Raw genomic sequence first — 17,631 nt, forward strand, 5'->3', positions numbered from 1 at the left:
AACGCTGACTTAAAGGGACAGTGAATAGTCAAATATGCTTAGTTTGAAGACATCTAAAAACCCTTAAATTAATACAGTTTTGATAGCATCAATTTAACATTTAGAGGAAAAAAATTAGGAATATACAATCAAGGAAGTACACGTTTTGAAACTGTGCCAAGGAACAATACGATGCTAGTTTTCGATTAAGATGTAAAACTTTTTTTAAGATGTAAGAACTTTAGAATTCTAGCTCACCTGATTGCTTACGACATAAATGTAGTAACTTAAAAATCAAGTAAAATGTTTCTGTCAATGCAGTATTAGACTTTTTATAGGATTTCTGTTTAATTTAAAATTTTCCATGAGAACTAAGGCATTATATATTTATGTAGGTGGAAAAACAATGAATAAATATTCCTCAGGTCTTTTCTCAAGTCACCTTTTCAATGAGTGGCAGTAGTTGCTTAATAAATATTTTTGAATGAGTGATTATTAATTTTTCACTATGAAGATTACCACTTTCCACCTACTATAAGCTTCTATTTTTGAAACAGTTATGTGCAAAAGAAATATAATTATCTCTTTACATTTCCTGAAGACCCGCTACACACACACACACATATACACACCAATGAAAGATTAAAAAATTAATGATATCCCTGGAAGCAAGGAAATTTACCTTTAGGTCTTAGCAAGTGAACATGGAAACTAAAAGGGAAGCATCTCAAGGTCATGGCAAAGGACTTTATTCTTTCTTTCTTAGAATAGAAATTGCTTCTGTGAGTATTAGGGAACCATTTATAATGCATGTGTTTTAGAACAGAGACGGGTGGTGGAGATGAAGATGGAGGGTCCTGCTGATGTGATGCTGATGGCAACGCTAAGTTCGCTATATTAACAAGCATCACCTTCAATAGGAAATTATATCAAGTGTGTATCTCAAAGAGCGTTGCATCTTTAATAAATTAGAAACGTGGTCCACTCAAATTTGACCTTTGTAAAGACTTAAGTTGGTAAACAGAGGCAGAGAAAACAGGAAAGAAGTCTGTGGATGGAAACTTGAGTTCTTGGGCTGTTTTTGCCCCTTTAAATTCCATTTCTCACACTCCAAGGGCAGTATTTATGGAGGATAAAGGCTCTAGCTCTGGAGTTAGACTAACTGGAGTTTGAATCTAGTATCTACCATTTGTTAGCTCCTTGAACCTAGGAAAGTGATCTCACTTTTCTAAGCCTATTTCCTCTCTATTAAATGAGATACTAACATCACTTATTATAAGTAAAGTGGAGTTGGCTATGAAGTTCAAATAAAAACACACATTTGAATCACTTAGCACAATGCCAAATTTCTTAGTTTCTATTGTTATTACCACCATCACTACTATTACCATTATTGTTATTCTGAACTAACAGAAACCACTTCCAGCTTACCTCCAATCTTTTACTCTGACCCTCCCTCATTTCCTATGTACTCCTCTTTTCCTATCTTTTCTCCTCTTCCCTTGAACCATCAGAACCACGGTCGTCAAACATTCTCCCAAGGCCTGTAGATTTCATTTGCTGGTGCACCAAATTTGTATTGCATATATGACCTAAAAGACTTAATTTTCTCTCCACTAAAGAAGTCAATACTCTGTAATGGCTTATATGGGGAAAGAATCTAAAAAAGAGTGGGTATATGTATACGTATAACTGATTCACTTTTCTGTACACCTGAAACTAACACAACACTGTAAATCAACTGTACACCAATAAAAAGTATTAAAAAATAGAAAAGGAAGTCATTTGGTCAGCAATGGTATGTGCACACTGAACAATTTACAACTATATGAATACTTCGTTGTTTGAGATTTTACTGTGTTAGTCTTGATAAATCTTGGTAAAGATGACTTTAAAATTTCTTCCTCACAAATAAACAGGAAAATGAGAATTCTATGTCATGCTGCAATGATTATCCGGTTTTCTGGAAAATTAAAATATCCCTTTAAATTAATAAACGGATGTTCTGCAGCTGTGTTTGAGTTGTCTATATGTGTCTGCAGCTAGTTTGCTGAGGTGGTTAGAATACCTAGCCAAGGGAGAGAGTGGGGAAATCTATAGACTTGTTTCTTATAATTCTTAATTTGGGGGAAGACGGATAATTGAAGGGTGAGGCTGAAAGTACGAGTACCTGAAGCCATGTGATCTTAATGCCTTTTAGACAAAAGATGAAGAAATGGTAATAGGAAAGAAAGAATATATACAGGATTGTTTGTCCCTGAGTCTTTATCTAGATGTGAACGTGATCACCATTTTTTATTTTCCATTTGGCAGGCCTTGTTGAAATTTTCAGATTTGCTAATATCAACCCTTTAAAAGATAAAAATATAAAATAAATTATGAAAATGAGAGGCCAGTTTTGTTGCAGAAAAATTGTTAAATAAGTATGTATTATAGGCAAGACAGAATCTGGATCTTATGAGCAATTCTTAATTTATGCCTAGAAATTCACTGGAAGCTTTTTTTTTTTTTTTTTTTTTGCGGTACGCGGGCCTCTCACTGTTGTGGCCTCTCCCATTGCGGAGCACAGGCTCCGGACGCGCAGGCTCAGCGGCCATGGCTCACGGGCCTAGCCGCTCCGGGGCATGTGGGATCTTCCCGTTCCGGGGCACGAACCCGCGTCCCCTGCATTGGCAGGCGGATTTCCAACCACTGCACCACCAGGGAAGCCCTAGAAGCTATTTTTAACAGATCTCATATCTCTTCCTCTGATATATCTTTTCCTCAGTTCACCATTCTCAGCATGCACAGATTTATATGCTATATAATTATGACATATTCTTAAGCACACACATAATATCAAGTCACTTCAGCAGCCATTCGGCAGTATTCTCATTGGGAACAAGGTATTTCCTGCTTTATTAATATGATAGCTTTCATTAACATTCTACTTCTTTTGTGGAAAATGTTATCAATTGCATATTCTTTTTGCTAAGTGATAACTTAAGTCTAATCTGGATGTTTCATATATATGCACACTTTTTTTTTTTTTGCAGGAGAAGAAGCTATGACACAAATTTAATTGTTACAGTTGAGTTATAATGGATTCTGTGGAAAAATCCAATCTAGTTTTGGGAAGGCTTTAAAAATTAGCATTCAAAAAAGTTTTTTTTTTCACATTTTACTCCACATTATCTCCAGAAACAAATGACATCTACTGGAGTTAAAACTTCTGCTTTAATTTAGATGAATTCTCATAATACGCATTCTACATATAACATGCTATATTTAGTTTGCATTTAAATTCTATATAAAAATGAGTTTCTCATATGAATATTATATTCATTTCATATCCTTAGTATTATATTGTTAAAATCAAACCTTTAATAAATTAAGAGCCTTGGGGTCATGACACAACAGAATACAGAAGTAGCCATGTCTCTGATCTGACCCCAGGCTTCTTTTAATCCATCACAGTCTTCCCGGTGATACTTTCTCTCTATTGAAATTGAAAAGCATAGCTCTGTTATCAGGCCATATGCATGCAGGATGAAACTGTTGTTTTACTTTTTACTCTAGTTCAAATGGGTAATTTGACAATCTGAGAAATATACTGGTGTCTATCTGTCTAGAATCTACCTTTCTACTGACAGAGTTCTAACGGAATTATCTGTGATTAGTTTTCTCTGTTGCTTAAAACTGTATCTCTCAAGATGACCAGAATCATAATTTTTATCCCTTTATCAGGCTTTTAAATTTCTTTGCTTATATGCTAAATTCATCCTGACAGCAAACTTAGGTAAGACGATCTCTAGAGGTTATTTGATGGGAGAAAAGAAGGGTTGATAACCTTCAATCTGAAGGAAAAATAATTCGAAAAGCTTTGCTAGAGATGAGCTACAATTTATCAATCACACCACAGCGAAAGGATGTAAGGACCACTGTAGATTCTCTTCTAAAGATATCAAACTCAATAGACTTCAATTTATATAGTCAAAAAGATGTTGAACTTCAACAGGAAAGACAGTGAAAATAACACAGAAACATTATTCTCCACTGAACTAAATCACAAGGTATCTGGATCTGTCATGTTGTATAATCTTATTGCTGAAACACAGCAAAGTATATAACATGGAAATTCCCAAGCAAAAACCATACTTCTTCAGATAAAGGGATTGATTTGAGAGAATAAGCTTTAAAGTTAGAAAAACTTTCTATTCAAAAAAGTTGGAAATTTATGATATAAATATATAAAACAAGTAAAGCAAAAGTCTTTTTGCCAGGATAAACAAAATGAGAAGTATCAAAGTAATCATTTCCCTTAAACTACAGTATCATAGGTCTGGGAAAAATCTGAAAATGGAAGGAAAGGAAGTTTAGTAAAATGAAAAAATATTTCTTTACAGAACAAGCAACTCACAGAGGTGACATGAGTTGAAAACCTAAGTCGGTTCAAGGAGACTTGAGAAAAACCCATGCGCAGAACTTCATTCAGTCACTGGGAACATTAACATGATGAGGGAAACACAAGCCACACACTTCTCCGTAAGTCGTGAAGTCTTGTTATTATAAACCTAGAGCCTTACAATGCAGGGACCATGAAATGTACAGTCACTCACTTTACCAAACAGCAGGACTGAGTGAGGCAATATAGAAGGTTCATTGATATAGTCAGCAAATGAGACCATGCTTTTTTTGCGTCTATCACACTTCTGGTAAAAGGTTAAAGGATTCCTACCCTGTTGTCTTTAGCCCTCTTCCCTCCACCCACTCCCTCTCCCCACCAACGAAAAGATCAATTTTCTCTGCGCCGATAATGATAGGTCCCCAGGACAGGATAACAGGACACAGTGGGACTGAAGAAGTTATCACTCTGAATCTTTCATCTTATTGATGAAAACACAGAAAATCCTGAGAGATTGTGTCCACCCATAATTTAATAGTCTCTCAGTGGTAGAACTTGGACATGTATTCAAATCCATTTTTCTTCTACAGCCAAATAACATGGAGAATACCCGTTATAATCATGACTCTAGCAAAGCACTTAGAACTCAGCCTTAGATACGAGGCACTGAGAACTCACCAGCCTTGATGAATAATCTGTTTTGACAGATCTATTTGATATAGAAACATTCTTTTTCTCATGCTCTGTTATTTAAGCAAGATGATCATTCATGGGTATTTTTTAAATTCTAGAACATCTCTTTTCATCCTAAAGATTCCCATATAAATGAACTCCCTCTGCAGGATATCTTCAGGAAAGGTTGCCTTTAGCAGCTACTTCTTTTGGCTGGAACTATAGTTCTCATAATTAAATTTCTACCTTATTTAACCATTCAGCTGAAATTTGGATACAGTTTCTTCTAGCCAATTTTCACGGAAAATTATGTGACAAGTTTTGCATGTAGGAGGCAGCCAATGACTGTTTTACTTCTATGAATTATTCAAAGTTTGGAGCTTCTAATTTTCATATTATATACCACTTCTGATATTATATCACATATCTCATTGTTTGTTTATTATCCATTTCTTCCAGTAAAATTTAACCTTCATAAGGAGAAGAGATCTTTTCTTTTCTTTTTCTTTCTTTCCTTCCTTTCTTCCTTCCTTCCTTCCTTCCTTTCTTTCTTTCTCTTTCTTTCTTTTTCTTTCATTTTCTTTCTTCATTTTTTCTTTCTTTCTTCTTTTTTTAATTTTTGTCTCACTATTGCCCTGTACTGCCCTTAATCCATAGAAAGTACCCTACATATTTTCATTGACTGTATAAAGAAAAGACTAGAAGTATTATATCTACTTATGCTGCATTATATCTATACCATTTTTCAAAGTGAAATGTTCTGTGTTTCACTTGGGCCACCAGGATTTTTAGACATTCAATATAAGTTACACACAATGGGAAATTTGACTTCCAAAAGCTTCCTTATGAATTGTTCCCAAGAAATTTTCTATGAAGAAAACTCAATAAAGAACAGGTTCCGATGGGGAGATATTTAATTTAAATGGATACAGGTAGGATAATTTTATATTTAATATCGATTGCTATGTCATAATTGTTTTATTCAAAAAGACATTTACAGACTATATAAACCATCCCAAGATCACACTTTACTTCAGATTGAGAATGTATCTTATTTTTTTTTTTTCAGATTGAGAATGTATCTTATTTTAACGTTCACTTGAGAAGGGTTTTTTTAATTATTAGAAATGTTTGTAAGACATCAAATCTTGTTCCTAAGCACTTTTCTTACTGTCAGTACTTACAGTATTTGTAATCTTTAAAAAGTGTATCTATCTCAGATTCAGATACTGGTTTTTTTTCCTGCCTTTTCCTCATTTTACAGTCTCTCCAGCCGTTTTGACAGTTAATCCAAACTGATCTTCTGAGATTATGAATCATTAAATTTGTCACATATTTTCTAATTAGTAAGTGCTGAGATGGATATAATATCAGAGAGGTTTAAAATGATGAGCTAAATTGAGAAAATGTGATTTCTGAGCAAACCACGGTAGGATAGAAGGAAGAATACTTAAAATTTAAATTTTAACTCTGACTTCAATAACAAGAGGAAAGGAAAACAAGGTTTTTACCAGCTACTCTGAGGTTTTCTACCTTACCATGATTTGCTGAAGATCTAAAACAAAATTTTTTTCTATGAAAAGAACAGAGAGAGATGGAGGATGTCCTACTGTTTAATTTCCTATTATTTTGCTTTACTATATAGTTTCAAAGATAAACTTAAATGAATTGATTTTAAAAAATGGTTAGTTATTTTATGTACAGAATCACTAATTCTGCAGAGTAATTTGTACTTTTAGAAGGTGTATCTGTTAAGAAAATTAAAAAGATTATTTACATATGGCTAATGAGACATGTTGAAAGGCTTCAGAAGACAAACATACTAAAAAAAAAAAAAAAAAAAAACAAAACCCAGAAAATCATTCACGGGACCTGAAGTCATGAAAGTCTGGAATTCTAAAACCTAAAGTTAACGTTTTGTAGGCTGCATTTGGGGGCAGGTCCACCGCAGTCTGTGAAGTATTTATTTAGCTTTGAGGACTAAGACTTGGAGCTACAATGGTCAGAACCTGTTTTAAACATTCCTACGTCCCCAACTTTAATGAATATTCTTTTCTGAGCAACAAAATTCCATGGCAGCAACACGTTTGGATTATATTTTCTATAGTATCACATTTACCCAGGACCCATGGTAATATCATCCACTCGACGATGGTTGGTGGTGGACCTTGCCTGTTCAAGTCTGACCTGTCGATGTGCTGAGAGGCAAGCAGCAGCAGGAACAAAAAAGTCAAATAGGAGGCTGTGTGGCAGATGAACTTGATAAATGGCTTTCGGATGAACAGTCCAAGGGGGCTTTTGGGAGCTATAAGGTAGCACACAGAGAAGACAGGAAAAAGAAGTCCTATTATGAAACACGTCACCATCTTCACGGCCCAGTGTCTTCTCCTCCAGCCGGGAAACTCATCGTACCAGCGAGATGCCAGCAGCTGTTGACAGTTGGGCTGAGCAACAAACTACAGGGAAAGGAAAGGAAAAGTGAGAGTCAGGGTTACACGCAGGGGCTCCAGCTCATCAACAGGAACACAGTGTTATCGTTCAAGTCACAAGTTCTGTTCAAACATAAAATAATTTTATGTTTACACCATCATAAAGTGCTTTAAGCCATTCTGTGAACAAAGCTTATTTATTGAACATTTTATACCCACAGCAAAGTGCTGAGTGCTTAGCCAGACACAACAGGGGTCAAAATACTATGGCTGTACCTTAGGAAGCAAAGATGGAGCTGAGGACTAAGAATATCCATAGGATGTACTGATAACTGAACAGAGCTGTGTACAAAGATATACACATATATGTGCATATATAAGAATTGTGATATATATATAGGTATATGACATGAAGTAAAAAATGGTACTAGTGGTTATTTCTTGGTTTAGTGGTTATTTTCTGGTTAGGACATTATACTTTTTTCCCATTTTTATACTTGATGCATTTTTAATATTTTCTATAATAATCACATCAGAAAAAGTTAATATATTTTTAATAGGGTTGAGGCAATAAGAAAGTCATAACTGAAAGCATATTACATTACCAGGATGTAAATCATCATAGCTGAATGTGGTGGAAATAAAGCAAATACCTTACCTAAGTATAATCAATTACCACATACAAAACATTTCACAAACATGACAACATTTTTATCCTGCCAACATGTTTGAGATGTAGCATAGATCTTACTCTATTTTAAGGATGAAGATGGGGGGCGTATATGAGGGCTATAAATTTATTCAAGAAGATTACGTATCTAGTAAATGATGAAATGTATGGCTATCTGGTCCAAGATTCTTTTTTTTCTGTACATGATCGTTCTCATTGACACTGACAGCTAAGCATTATATAAATTCAGAGGGAGTTTTCTCTTCCAGATGGAATGGTCCAAAAATGCTTCCCAGTGGGTCTGCACTCTGAAAGTGGAGATTTGTATAAGCAGAGAAGAGAGGGGAAGGCACAGCATGCAGGTGAGGAAGTGTAGAGTGTGTTTAAGGGATGCCCTATGGACACTTTGGACTGTAGTAGAAGCTTTAGTCCCTTGTTAAGGGACTCAAGAAAGTTCTGTTGGCATCAAAAATAGACCCACCCTAGAAGCAAACTGAACACCTGGGCCTTTCATGGGACTCTCCCTGCCCCAGTATTTCCTATTTTTCTTCGTCAGTCTTAGACTTTATGGATCTCCTTTAGGAGACCCTTACTTGACCCTTACTCTTTTCTGATGGGTACACAGAAAGTGGCTTGATGATCATAAACAAAAAGCTGTTTGAAAGTGAAAGGAGAGACAGGTGATTGATTAAAAGAGCAGTTCAATCGTTGAGGTGTGCAATCATATGGGCTGGATGTCAAATGAGTTCTCATGCAACTGTTTCTCTTCATTTTGTCTTAGATATTGTGTTCATCAAAAGATATAGTGGGCAAAGCCACATGTATAAATGGAATTAAATGTATAATAATAGGTTCAGCAAGTACAGCTAAAACAAGATAAAACTGCATTTCTTCAAGACTGGGATGATGGGGCTCTCCTATTTTGTAAGTAATTTATGAAAGTAAGCTTCAAGCTCCATAGTTAGTAAAGTTAAATTTTATAATCCAAAGAAGAGCTTTTCTTGACACATTCCTTGCCTGTTATTTTGGTCAGAGTCAAGTGTTTGAAAGTCACAATAGAGCTTTTGATGATATATCTGTAGAGTACTGGGAAAGAGTGATACAGGTCATTAACAAGTTCTGTTCTCTTAGTTAGTTTCCCTCACGCCCACCCAACACGCACACATAATCCTTCACGTCAGCATTTTATACACAAAGCATAGTCTACCATCTTTTTGCTATTTTCTCATATAAAATATGTTCTACAGTTTTCTTCATTAGAATTTAGCACAAAGACCATAATAGAAGGGAATTAATGAAACCTATGAAAAATGCAAGATATAATGAACAGTTACTATAATCTCAGTAATTCTCACAGATTGAAGAAACACTATAAGGGACTAAGCGTGAACAACACATCTGACACATGCAGAAAAAAGTAAAAGAAAGGTATGTACTTTGTTCAACACGGTCTGGGTGAATTCTAGGACTAACATACTCTGCCCTTCTTAGCCCAAATCTCATTAGAGCATGAGACACCCCAGGGCAATTGAGCAAATAACTTTATTGGGAGCACTTAAGGTTTGCTTGGAAAAATATTTCCGTTGCCTAATACACAAATATAGACCGTGTTAAATTACCTAGAAGAAGCAAATCATTTAATCCTCATAGAACACCTGCCATGCCAAGCACTCGGTTAGCCTTAATTTTTACTAACACTTTTTCTTAAAAGATCTTTTTCTTTAATTATTGGAAAGTATATATCTGTGCTTAGTAAACGAACAGTGTGCACAATTTTTTACCAAACACAGACACAGTGAGGTTTACGTAGAGGTAAAGAATAGAGGCAGGATACTATAAGAGCAGGAGTGGGGGAGTGGGTGTGTTTAATACACAAGTTTCCCCAAATGTAGATATTATTTGGCTACAAATTTGTTCTAATCTTAGAATTGAAACAACCGCAAATGTATTCCTAAGAATCACTATAGATCTAAATATTCTCACAATGGTTTTACATCCTTCTTCTTCTACACCTGTTTGCTGCATGTCTGCACCAGCATTCTCCAAATTGTAGCCCATTCATTAATAAATATTTCCATGAAAAAAGCAGTTACCAAGTTAAAGATTAAAAAAATTAAAATTTTATATTACAAAAATTTTCACGGTGTTCAACTGTTAAAGTAGATTAAAACACTTCATTTCTCTCATGTGTCCCTTCCTTCCTTCTTTCCTCCTGTTCTTTGTTTCCTTCCTAGATGCTTCCTTCTTTGTACTTTGCTTTTTCTTTGTCCCTCCTCTTCCTGTCCTTCTTTCCTTCTCCCTGCCTCCTGGTCTCTTGGTTTCCTTGGATTATTTATAGAGACTACTCAGCTGTACGCCAACCTCCTTTGAAGGACCCCCTCAGAGGGGGCCACCCTATCTCTGTGACACTTGCCATTGGTCCATTTCAGCAAAGCCCTCTTCAGGTGGGCCCTCACATTGCCTGCTGGGAGCCTAGAGGTCGCGCCTCCTCTGACCCATCTTTCTACTGCACAGGGAGTCACGGGACCCACCATCTTCTATACCATCCCAGGACTGCGGGAGGTGGGGTTTCTTTGAAACACACCGTGTTACAGCCCCTTCTCTCTCTGCAGTTGTTGGCCGATTACTAAACAATTCCTGACATCACATTAAAATTCATATTAAAACATTATAAACATTCAAATTCACATTTGTGCCATGAAACTAGAAAGGACACTCTAAAAAAAGAAAGATTTCCTCTCTTTCAATAACCTTTAAAACATTTTTAAAAACCTAATCTCATGATTATTTATGAAACTGTTAGTCATGGAATTTTAAATACTGAAGAAACTGTGATGATTACTGAATCTAATCTCATTTTTACAAATAAAGTGAATTCCAGTACCAATGATTTAAAAACAACTACTCAAAGTACTAAAACACCCCAAACCTAAAGAAAACAAAACATGATGAAGAGAAAGGAGATAAAGCTGAAAAGTGAAAACAAACAAACAAAAAACAAACCCAAACAACCAAGAAACCTCACTGCTACGTGGTGAGGAATTAAAATATTAATTGGATATGGACAAAATAAGATGAAGAGAATTCAAAAATTAATGGAGCTCTGATAATTAAAATAACTATGGATTCGATTTCCTATTTGATTTTTCTTCATCTTTTTAGTTTTTCAATATATTTTTCTAGCTTAAAATTTTGTATCCAAGGTTCAGACTGTGGCCATATTCTCTAAACGAGCAGAATCTAGATTCTGGAAACAACCAACCTGGCACCTTAGTGCATCTTGACTAAGTCAGATAGTTACATGGGAGTTTCTATTGGCTGTTGGACGATTATAAAGAGAGTTGAAACTTTTGGGTTGAATGAATTAAAGTGATCTAGGTAAGGGCTTAAAAAGGACTGCAGATTCATATACATGCCAGCTTCCCCTGGGTCTTACTATTTACTCCTTAGAATTTCAAAAATAATCTATTTCCTTTGGGGTTTTATTTCCTCTGCCCAAGAATGTTTTTTGACAACTCATTTTGTAATGTGGATAACAAGGCTTAAGAATGATTTGTAGGCAGAAGAGCTTCAGGGAATTACTTTGTGCATAACTGAAAACCCTTTTTTCTTCTACTTCTACCCTTAAATCCCTTCATAGCTGCCAATGGCCTTTAACTGTCTGGGCCTTTCTCTGTTTCCTAGAGATAGCTCTAGTTGTGTTCCTAATTAAAACAATTCTCCAGTCTCCTTGAGCACAGTCATACTGCATAACTAATCACTCACCTACTTCATTATTCAAAGCATCATTTTCATCTGGTGCTCCTTAGTTTGATTAAGACAATAGTATTGTGCATCATCTGTGAGTGGGGCATTGGCTAGATAAGCGGGGAGAGGACCGAGATCTGTAAGAACCAGATATATCTGTCTTCTAGGATCTCAAAATTTGTGGCAGACTGATAATGTGACTGGGTAAATTAAATACAGAGCATTACGTGACTTGTTAGAAAAGAGGTAGAATGTGTAGGAGAAATTATGCCCAATATGAAATAATTAGGGAAGATTGAAGAAAGGAAGCAGAATTTTCTAGTTAAGCCTGAGATAACAAGTAGAATTTTGACAGGCACAGCTTGGTAGGTGGATGTGTTTTAATTCAGATTTAGAGAATATCATGTTAAAAACTTGAGGATGGAGATAAGCAAGTTCAGATGAGCAATCCCTTGTTCTAGAATGTTACATTCAATGGTGAATATGCTAGAGATGCAGTATAAAGGGATACTGCGGCCATGTATCGGGATACAGATAAAAATGTTTACTGAGGCAATTTCTCAAGTCTAAGTCCTTGCTGCTCAGTGGAGGCCGAGGCTGGCAATACCGAGAGACAACTGTACAATCACTTATAGTCTTATACACAAATATATAATGTTTATTCACTTTCATTGAATTACAGAGTATTGCACTTATGCCAACTTTAATATATTTACATATTTTATAACCTAATTTTAATGAATATAATGTCACAGATGGGAGATTAGTTTAAAAAGATTTCTATAAGAAACTTACACTGAGAAGATAATAATAATTTAGGCATAGGGAATCCAATAAAATAGCTAGTTGACTAATTGAGTTTTTATCAGTGTCATTAAAAAGTTAATGAAGATTTAATCATATCTGAGATGACATTGGCTAAGAAGCCTGAGATCAGTCAAGAAGACTGCTTGATAAACTTTAGGTTCTTTCCTCCACAGGATATTGGTCTACGATTCCCCTGGCTCTGTCAAGTCAAAGAATCTCCGATCCAGTCATCAAATCACATGATTATTTTCCTTGGACAGGCATGTGAAGTTCAGATTTGCAGATTGGAATTCAAGGAATAACTCAAAGCATATCACTAGGGCACCACTTCTGATGTCTACATATCCAGAAGGGAAGATGACAACTAAACTCCATTTGACAGTGCTGGTGAGGCGGGGGCAGGATTAAACTTCTTAAATCATTTCTGGGCCTAAATTCAAAATTGGTTTGGCAACTGAGCTGGGATGATGAGTGGGCAATAACGGGAAGCAGAAAATGCAGAGACAAAGGAAATATGGTGGGAGGTGAAAAACCCAACATTGAATACATTAAACTATTGAACTTGGCAAACAAACAAAATGAGATTTTGGTAGTGGGAAGGCAGAGTCAATAGATACTGTTAGTTCCTTGAAAATCACAAAGGGCAGCAGTTGGTAGAAATTCCACGTCTCTTCACCAATAACCCTCTTCAGGGTGCGCATGAAGAATTGTTTTAAACTATCATGGAAAAGAGATGAAAAACTGCCAGTCATTTCTAAGTGGCTACCTAGATGCTTTCTTAAAAATGAAGAGAGATGTGGAGGCAGACAATTATACAGTGTTTTTTTTTAACATCTTTATTGGAGTATAATTGCTTTACATTGTTGTGTTAGTTTCTGCTTTATAACAAAGTGAATCAGCCATACATATACATACATCCCCATATGCCCTCCCTCTTGCATCCACCCTCCCTATCCCACCCCTCTAGGTGGTCACAAAGCACCGAGCTGATCTCCCTGTGCTATGTGGCTGCTTCCCACTAGCTCTCTATTTTACATTTGGTAGTGTATATATGCCAGTGCTACTCTCTCACTTTGTCCCTGCTTACCCTTCCCCTCCCTGTGTCCTCAAGTCCATTCTCTTTTGAAGGAACCACCATTTGACTGTGGAATCATGTAGGTGAGTAATAGGTGAGAATGGTAGATGGAAAACAGAGGACAGCCTGTTCCTGGTCCTGGCCAGCCCTCAATGGGCTGGTTTTCCAGTCTCTGACGACAGTTACTGCAAGAAGTGTGGCAGTTCAGAAAGCGTGGTCCCCTCTCAGTCTCCTGGAGGGAAGCCTACTGAGGACCAAACTCTGCTCTGTTATCTGCCATTAGGACAAGTACCCAAGAGAAACAAGAGGCACTACAGGAATGAATACCAGCTGCTCTTTTGAGATGAAAGGATACAGTCACTCTTCTTTCCCCTTTTCTATCCCTTTTCACATAATTTCAAGACCAACTATTTCTGAGAAAATTTTAAAAATAGACTAACCATTGTATGTGTGGATAAGAATTTGGAGAAAATGGAACTTTCATACATCAGCCATCAAAATGTAAATGGTTGGACTTCCCTGGTGGTGCAGTGGTTAAGAATCCGCCTGCCAATGCAGGGGACATGGGTTCGAGCCCTGGTCGGGGAAGATCCCACCTGCTGTGGAGCCACGAAGCCCGTGAGCCACAACTACTGAGCTGGCGTGCCACAACTCCTGAAGCCCGCGAGCCTAGAGCCTGTGCTCTGCAACAAGAGAAGCCACTGCAATGAGAAGCCCACGCACCGCAAAGAAGAGTAGCCCCCGCTCACCACAACTAGAGGAAAGCCTGCGCGCAGCAACGAAGACCCAACGCAGCCAAAAATAAACAAACAAGCAAATAAATAAATAATTTTAAAAATGTAAATGGTCAACAACTTTGGAAAACAGTTTGCAGGATTTAAAAAAAAAACTTACACTTACCATATGATGGGCTTATTCCAATTCCAGGCATTTCTCCAAAAGAAAAGAAGGCATATTGCCATACAAATAGTCGCATACAAGTGTCATAGTAGCTTTGTTTTTAATAGCTAAAAACAAGAATAATTCAAATTTCCATCCACCAGTGAATGGATAAACAAAATGTGGTATATCCAGGATGTAACGTACAACATGATAAATAGAATTCACATGGCTGCACGTTATATATGAACATTGTTCAGAGAGTAAATCCTAAGAGTTCTCATCACAAAAATCTTTTTTCTATCTCTCTAATTTGGTATTAATAGGAGATGATGGATGCTTGCTAAACGTATTGTGATCATCATTTCATGATGTACGTAAGTCAAATTATTATGCTATGCACCTTAAATGTATACAGTGCTGTACGCCAATTATATCTCAATAAAACTGGAAGATACAAACATGGTATATCCATGCTATGGAGGATTATTCAGCAATGAGAAGGAAGGAACTATTGATGTTCACACATGGTTGAATCTCAAAATAATTATGCTGAATGAAAGAAGCTGGAGGCCAAAAGAGAATATGCTGTATGATTCCAGTGACAGAAGGCAGATCAGCAATTGCCTGAGAAGGGGTGAGGGGTGTGCAGAGAAAGATCACAGAAGGGCAAAAGGAAACTTACGGGGGTGACAGACACGCTTACTATTTTAATTGCAGTGTTCTCACAGCTGTACACATATTATAAAAAACTTGACACAGTATTCACTTTAAATACGTGCAATTTATTGTGTGTCAATGTTACCTCAATAAAGTGGTTCAAAAATGGCTGCCCCTATTTTGCTGGTGCCAGAAAGCACATTCAGAATGATCTACCTCCAATCTGTTACCAATCTTACCAAGTTGGCTTCTTTCTCTTGGATTCGTCTCATTTTAATTTCAATTCCACTACCATGAGATATTATCATAACATCAGATATCATTATTTCAGGCTTAAACTAGGAGGAAAAAAAAGGTCTACTTTCTGCCAAAGCCTATTAGCCTCTGAGTTCTTTCTCTAACTAACCTATGTACCATACCGCTGAGATGAAGGGCCTCGCAAAATGCAAATTTAACTGTGTCTCTTTCTCAACTAAAAGTCTGTACTGTCATCTCATAGTCTCCAGGAAAAAGTCCCCAGTTTATGTAAGGCATACCAGGCCCTGAGCTCCTTTACCATAAGACTCCTTTCCTCCACCCTTGCATATTTATACTACAGACACACAAACCCTTCAGAGTGCTCTGACCACGTCTGGACCTTTCTTACTGTTGTAGGGCTGCATGTGCGGATACTTTTGCCTGGAATCATCCATCTCCTATTTTCTCAGAGTAAATTCCTGAGTCTTCCAACTCAGCTTCTATTCATCTGATCACTCTTAATAGTCAACTGTTCTTTTTCTCGGTACTGATATTGTCCCTTGAACATACACCTACAGTTGCACTTCTTCCTCTTATCTCCTGCATTTTAATCATGGGTTGGAGTGAGCTATTTGAGAAGGGTCTGCCATTTTTCATCACTTGATCCTTCGCACCAGTGCCTGGCCCTGAGATGTCAATGGATGTTTACTCAATTGAATTAATTGCTGAACATAGCTCAGGGCTTATGAATCCATTTAATTAGGCACTAACCACTCCTGTAAGTTCCACGGAAAAGCCTGGTTGACATTGTTACCCTCAACAATAAGAAGGGCACTTTATATTCTTGTGCTTATTTCCAGAAAATACATTAGCTGCCTCTCTTTCTTCTGAATATAATGTTAATTAGTCCAGGCAGCTTCCTAGGAAATCCATGGTGTTGCTTGAGTATAGGATGAGAAGGCTGCCTCAGTCTAGGTTAGAGGTCAGTTCTTAGAAAATCTATTGAAAATCAAGTTGTTCTGAAAGTACATCTTTACAAGGAGTCCAGAGGCAGAGTATTTCAAGAAGTTTCCAAGGAAATATATTTCAGAGAAATGTAGTTCAATTCCATGAGAATCAGTGAAAGAGGGACGAGAACTTGAAGTGGCGAACATGGTCTTCAGGACTCTGTGATCCTCTTAACAGTGTTTTAAAAAAGATAATAATGGGATTCTTTTCTCTACCCTGCTCTTTTGTGCAATCAGAGGCATGCACGTCTGATGTGTCTGATGAAAAATGTAAGAAAAAAAAAGATAAACCAACCTCAAGGAACTCATTTCCTTGACTACAAAACCATTGGTGATGTCCAAACATTGGGAAGAAGTAGCAATGCTGGACTTCTATGCAAAAAAAACACTGATGTTAAAAATTTATACGGTGGCTTCCCTGGTGGCGCAGTGGTTGAGAGTCCGCCTGCCGATGCAGGGTACACGGGTTCGTGCCCCGGTCCGGGAAGATCCCACATGCCGTGGAGCGGCTGGGCCCGTGAGCCATGGCCGCTGAGCCTGCGCGTCCGGAGCCTGTGCTCCGCAACGGGAGAGGCCACAACAGTGAGAGGCCCGCGTACCGCAAAAAAAAAAAAAGATGCATACGTACAAACTACAAATTTTTAAAAATCATTTTTAGTCTCTATATGGAGGATATTTACTGTTCACTACTCACAGAGAATTGAAACACTTTAAAAGTAGATTTAAAGTTTTATTCTCCTATGTCCTGAACATATATCAGACAACATCTATGGATAGGTTAAAGCAAATTGTGTATTTTGACTTGGAATTCTCCATACCCACTATCATTCTGTTCCACAAGGTAATTATATCCCCAAACTTCGTTTCATCAAGTTGTTAAGCTTCTGTAATACAATCTGTTTGTAAATTAGGGATTGCCTCTAAAAGATTTTCAGTAGTTATCTTTAAATATGACAAGATGTGAACATTTCCTACGCCTGCACCAGTATCCATTCCAACCTTCCCCCACTGCCCCATCCCACCACCCATGCTACCACAATGCGATTCAAGTGGGCCTACGATGGTCATCCAATAACTCTTGTCCT

At 37.0% G+C, this 17,631-nt stretch overlaps 1 protein-coding gene and 1 long non-coding RNA gene across 6 annotated transcripts in view; one reads left to right on the top strand and one right to left on the bottom strand.

The window, feature by feature from the left end:
* Positions 1 to 17,631, bottom strand: part of TRPC4 (transient receptor potential cation channel subfamily C member 4) — a 162,066-nt gene that overhangs the window by 44,697 nt on the left and 99,738 nt on the right. For all 3 annotated transcript variants that reach the window (XM_079902605.1, XM_079902606.1, XM_079902607.1), the window contains one exon: positions 7,155 to 7,491. In XM_079902605.1, the coding sequence (XP_079758731.1) occupies positions 7,155 to 7,491 (337 nt within the window). The remainder of the gene's footprint in view (positions 1 to 7,154; positions 7,492 to 17,631) is intronic.
* Positions 1 to 17,631, top strand: part of LOC307176470 — a 42,804-nt gene that overhangs the window by 17,542 nt on the left and 7,631 nt on the right. For all 3 annotated transcript variants that reach the window (XR_013824778.1, XR_013824779.1, XR_013824780.1), the window contains 2 exons: positions 4,365 to 4,503; positions 12,862 to 13,075. This is a non-coding gene — a long non-coding RNA (uncharacterized lncRNA). The remainder of the gene's footprint in view (positions 1 to 4,364; positions 4,504 to 12,861; positions 13,076 to 17,631) is intronic.

The sequence above is a fragment of the Stenella coeruleoalba genome (assembly GCF_951394435.1).
Source record: "Stenella coeruleoalba genome assembly, chromosome: 18".
In the NCBI taxonomy this organism is placed as follows: domain Eukaryota; kingdom Metazoa; phylum Chordata; class Mammalia; order Artiodactyla; family Delphinidae; genus Stenella; species Stenella coeruleoalba.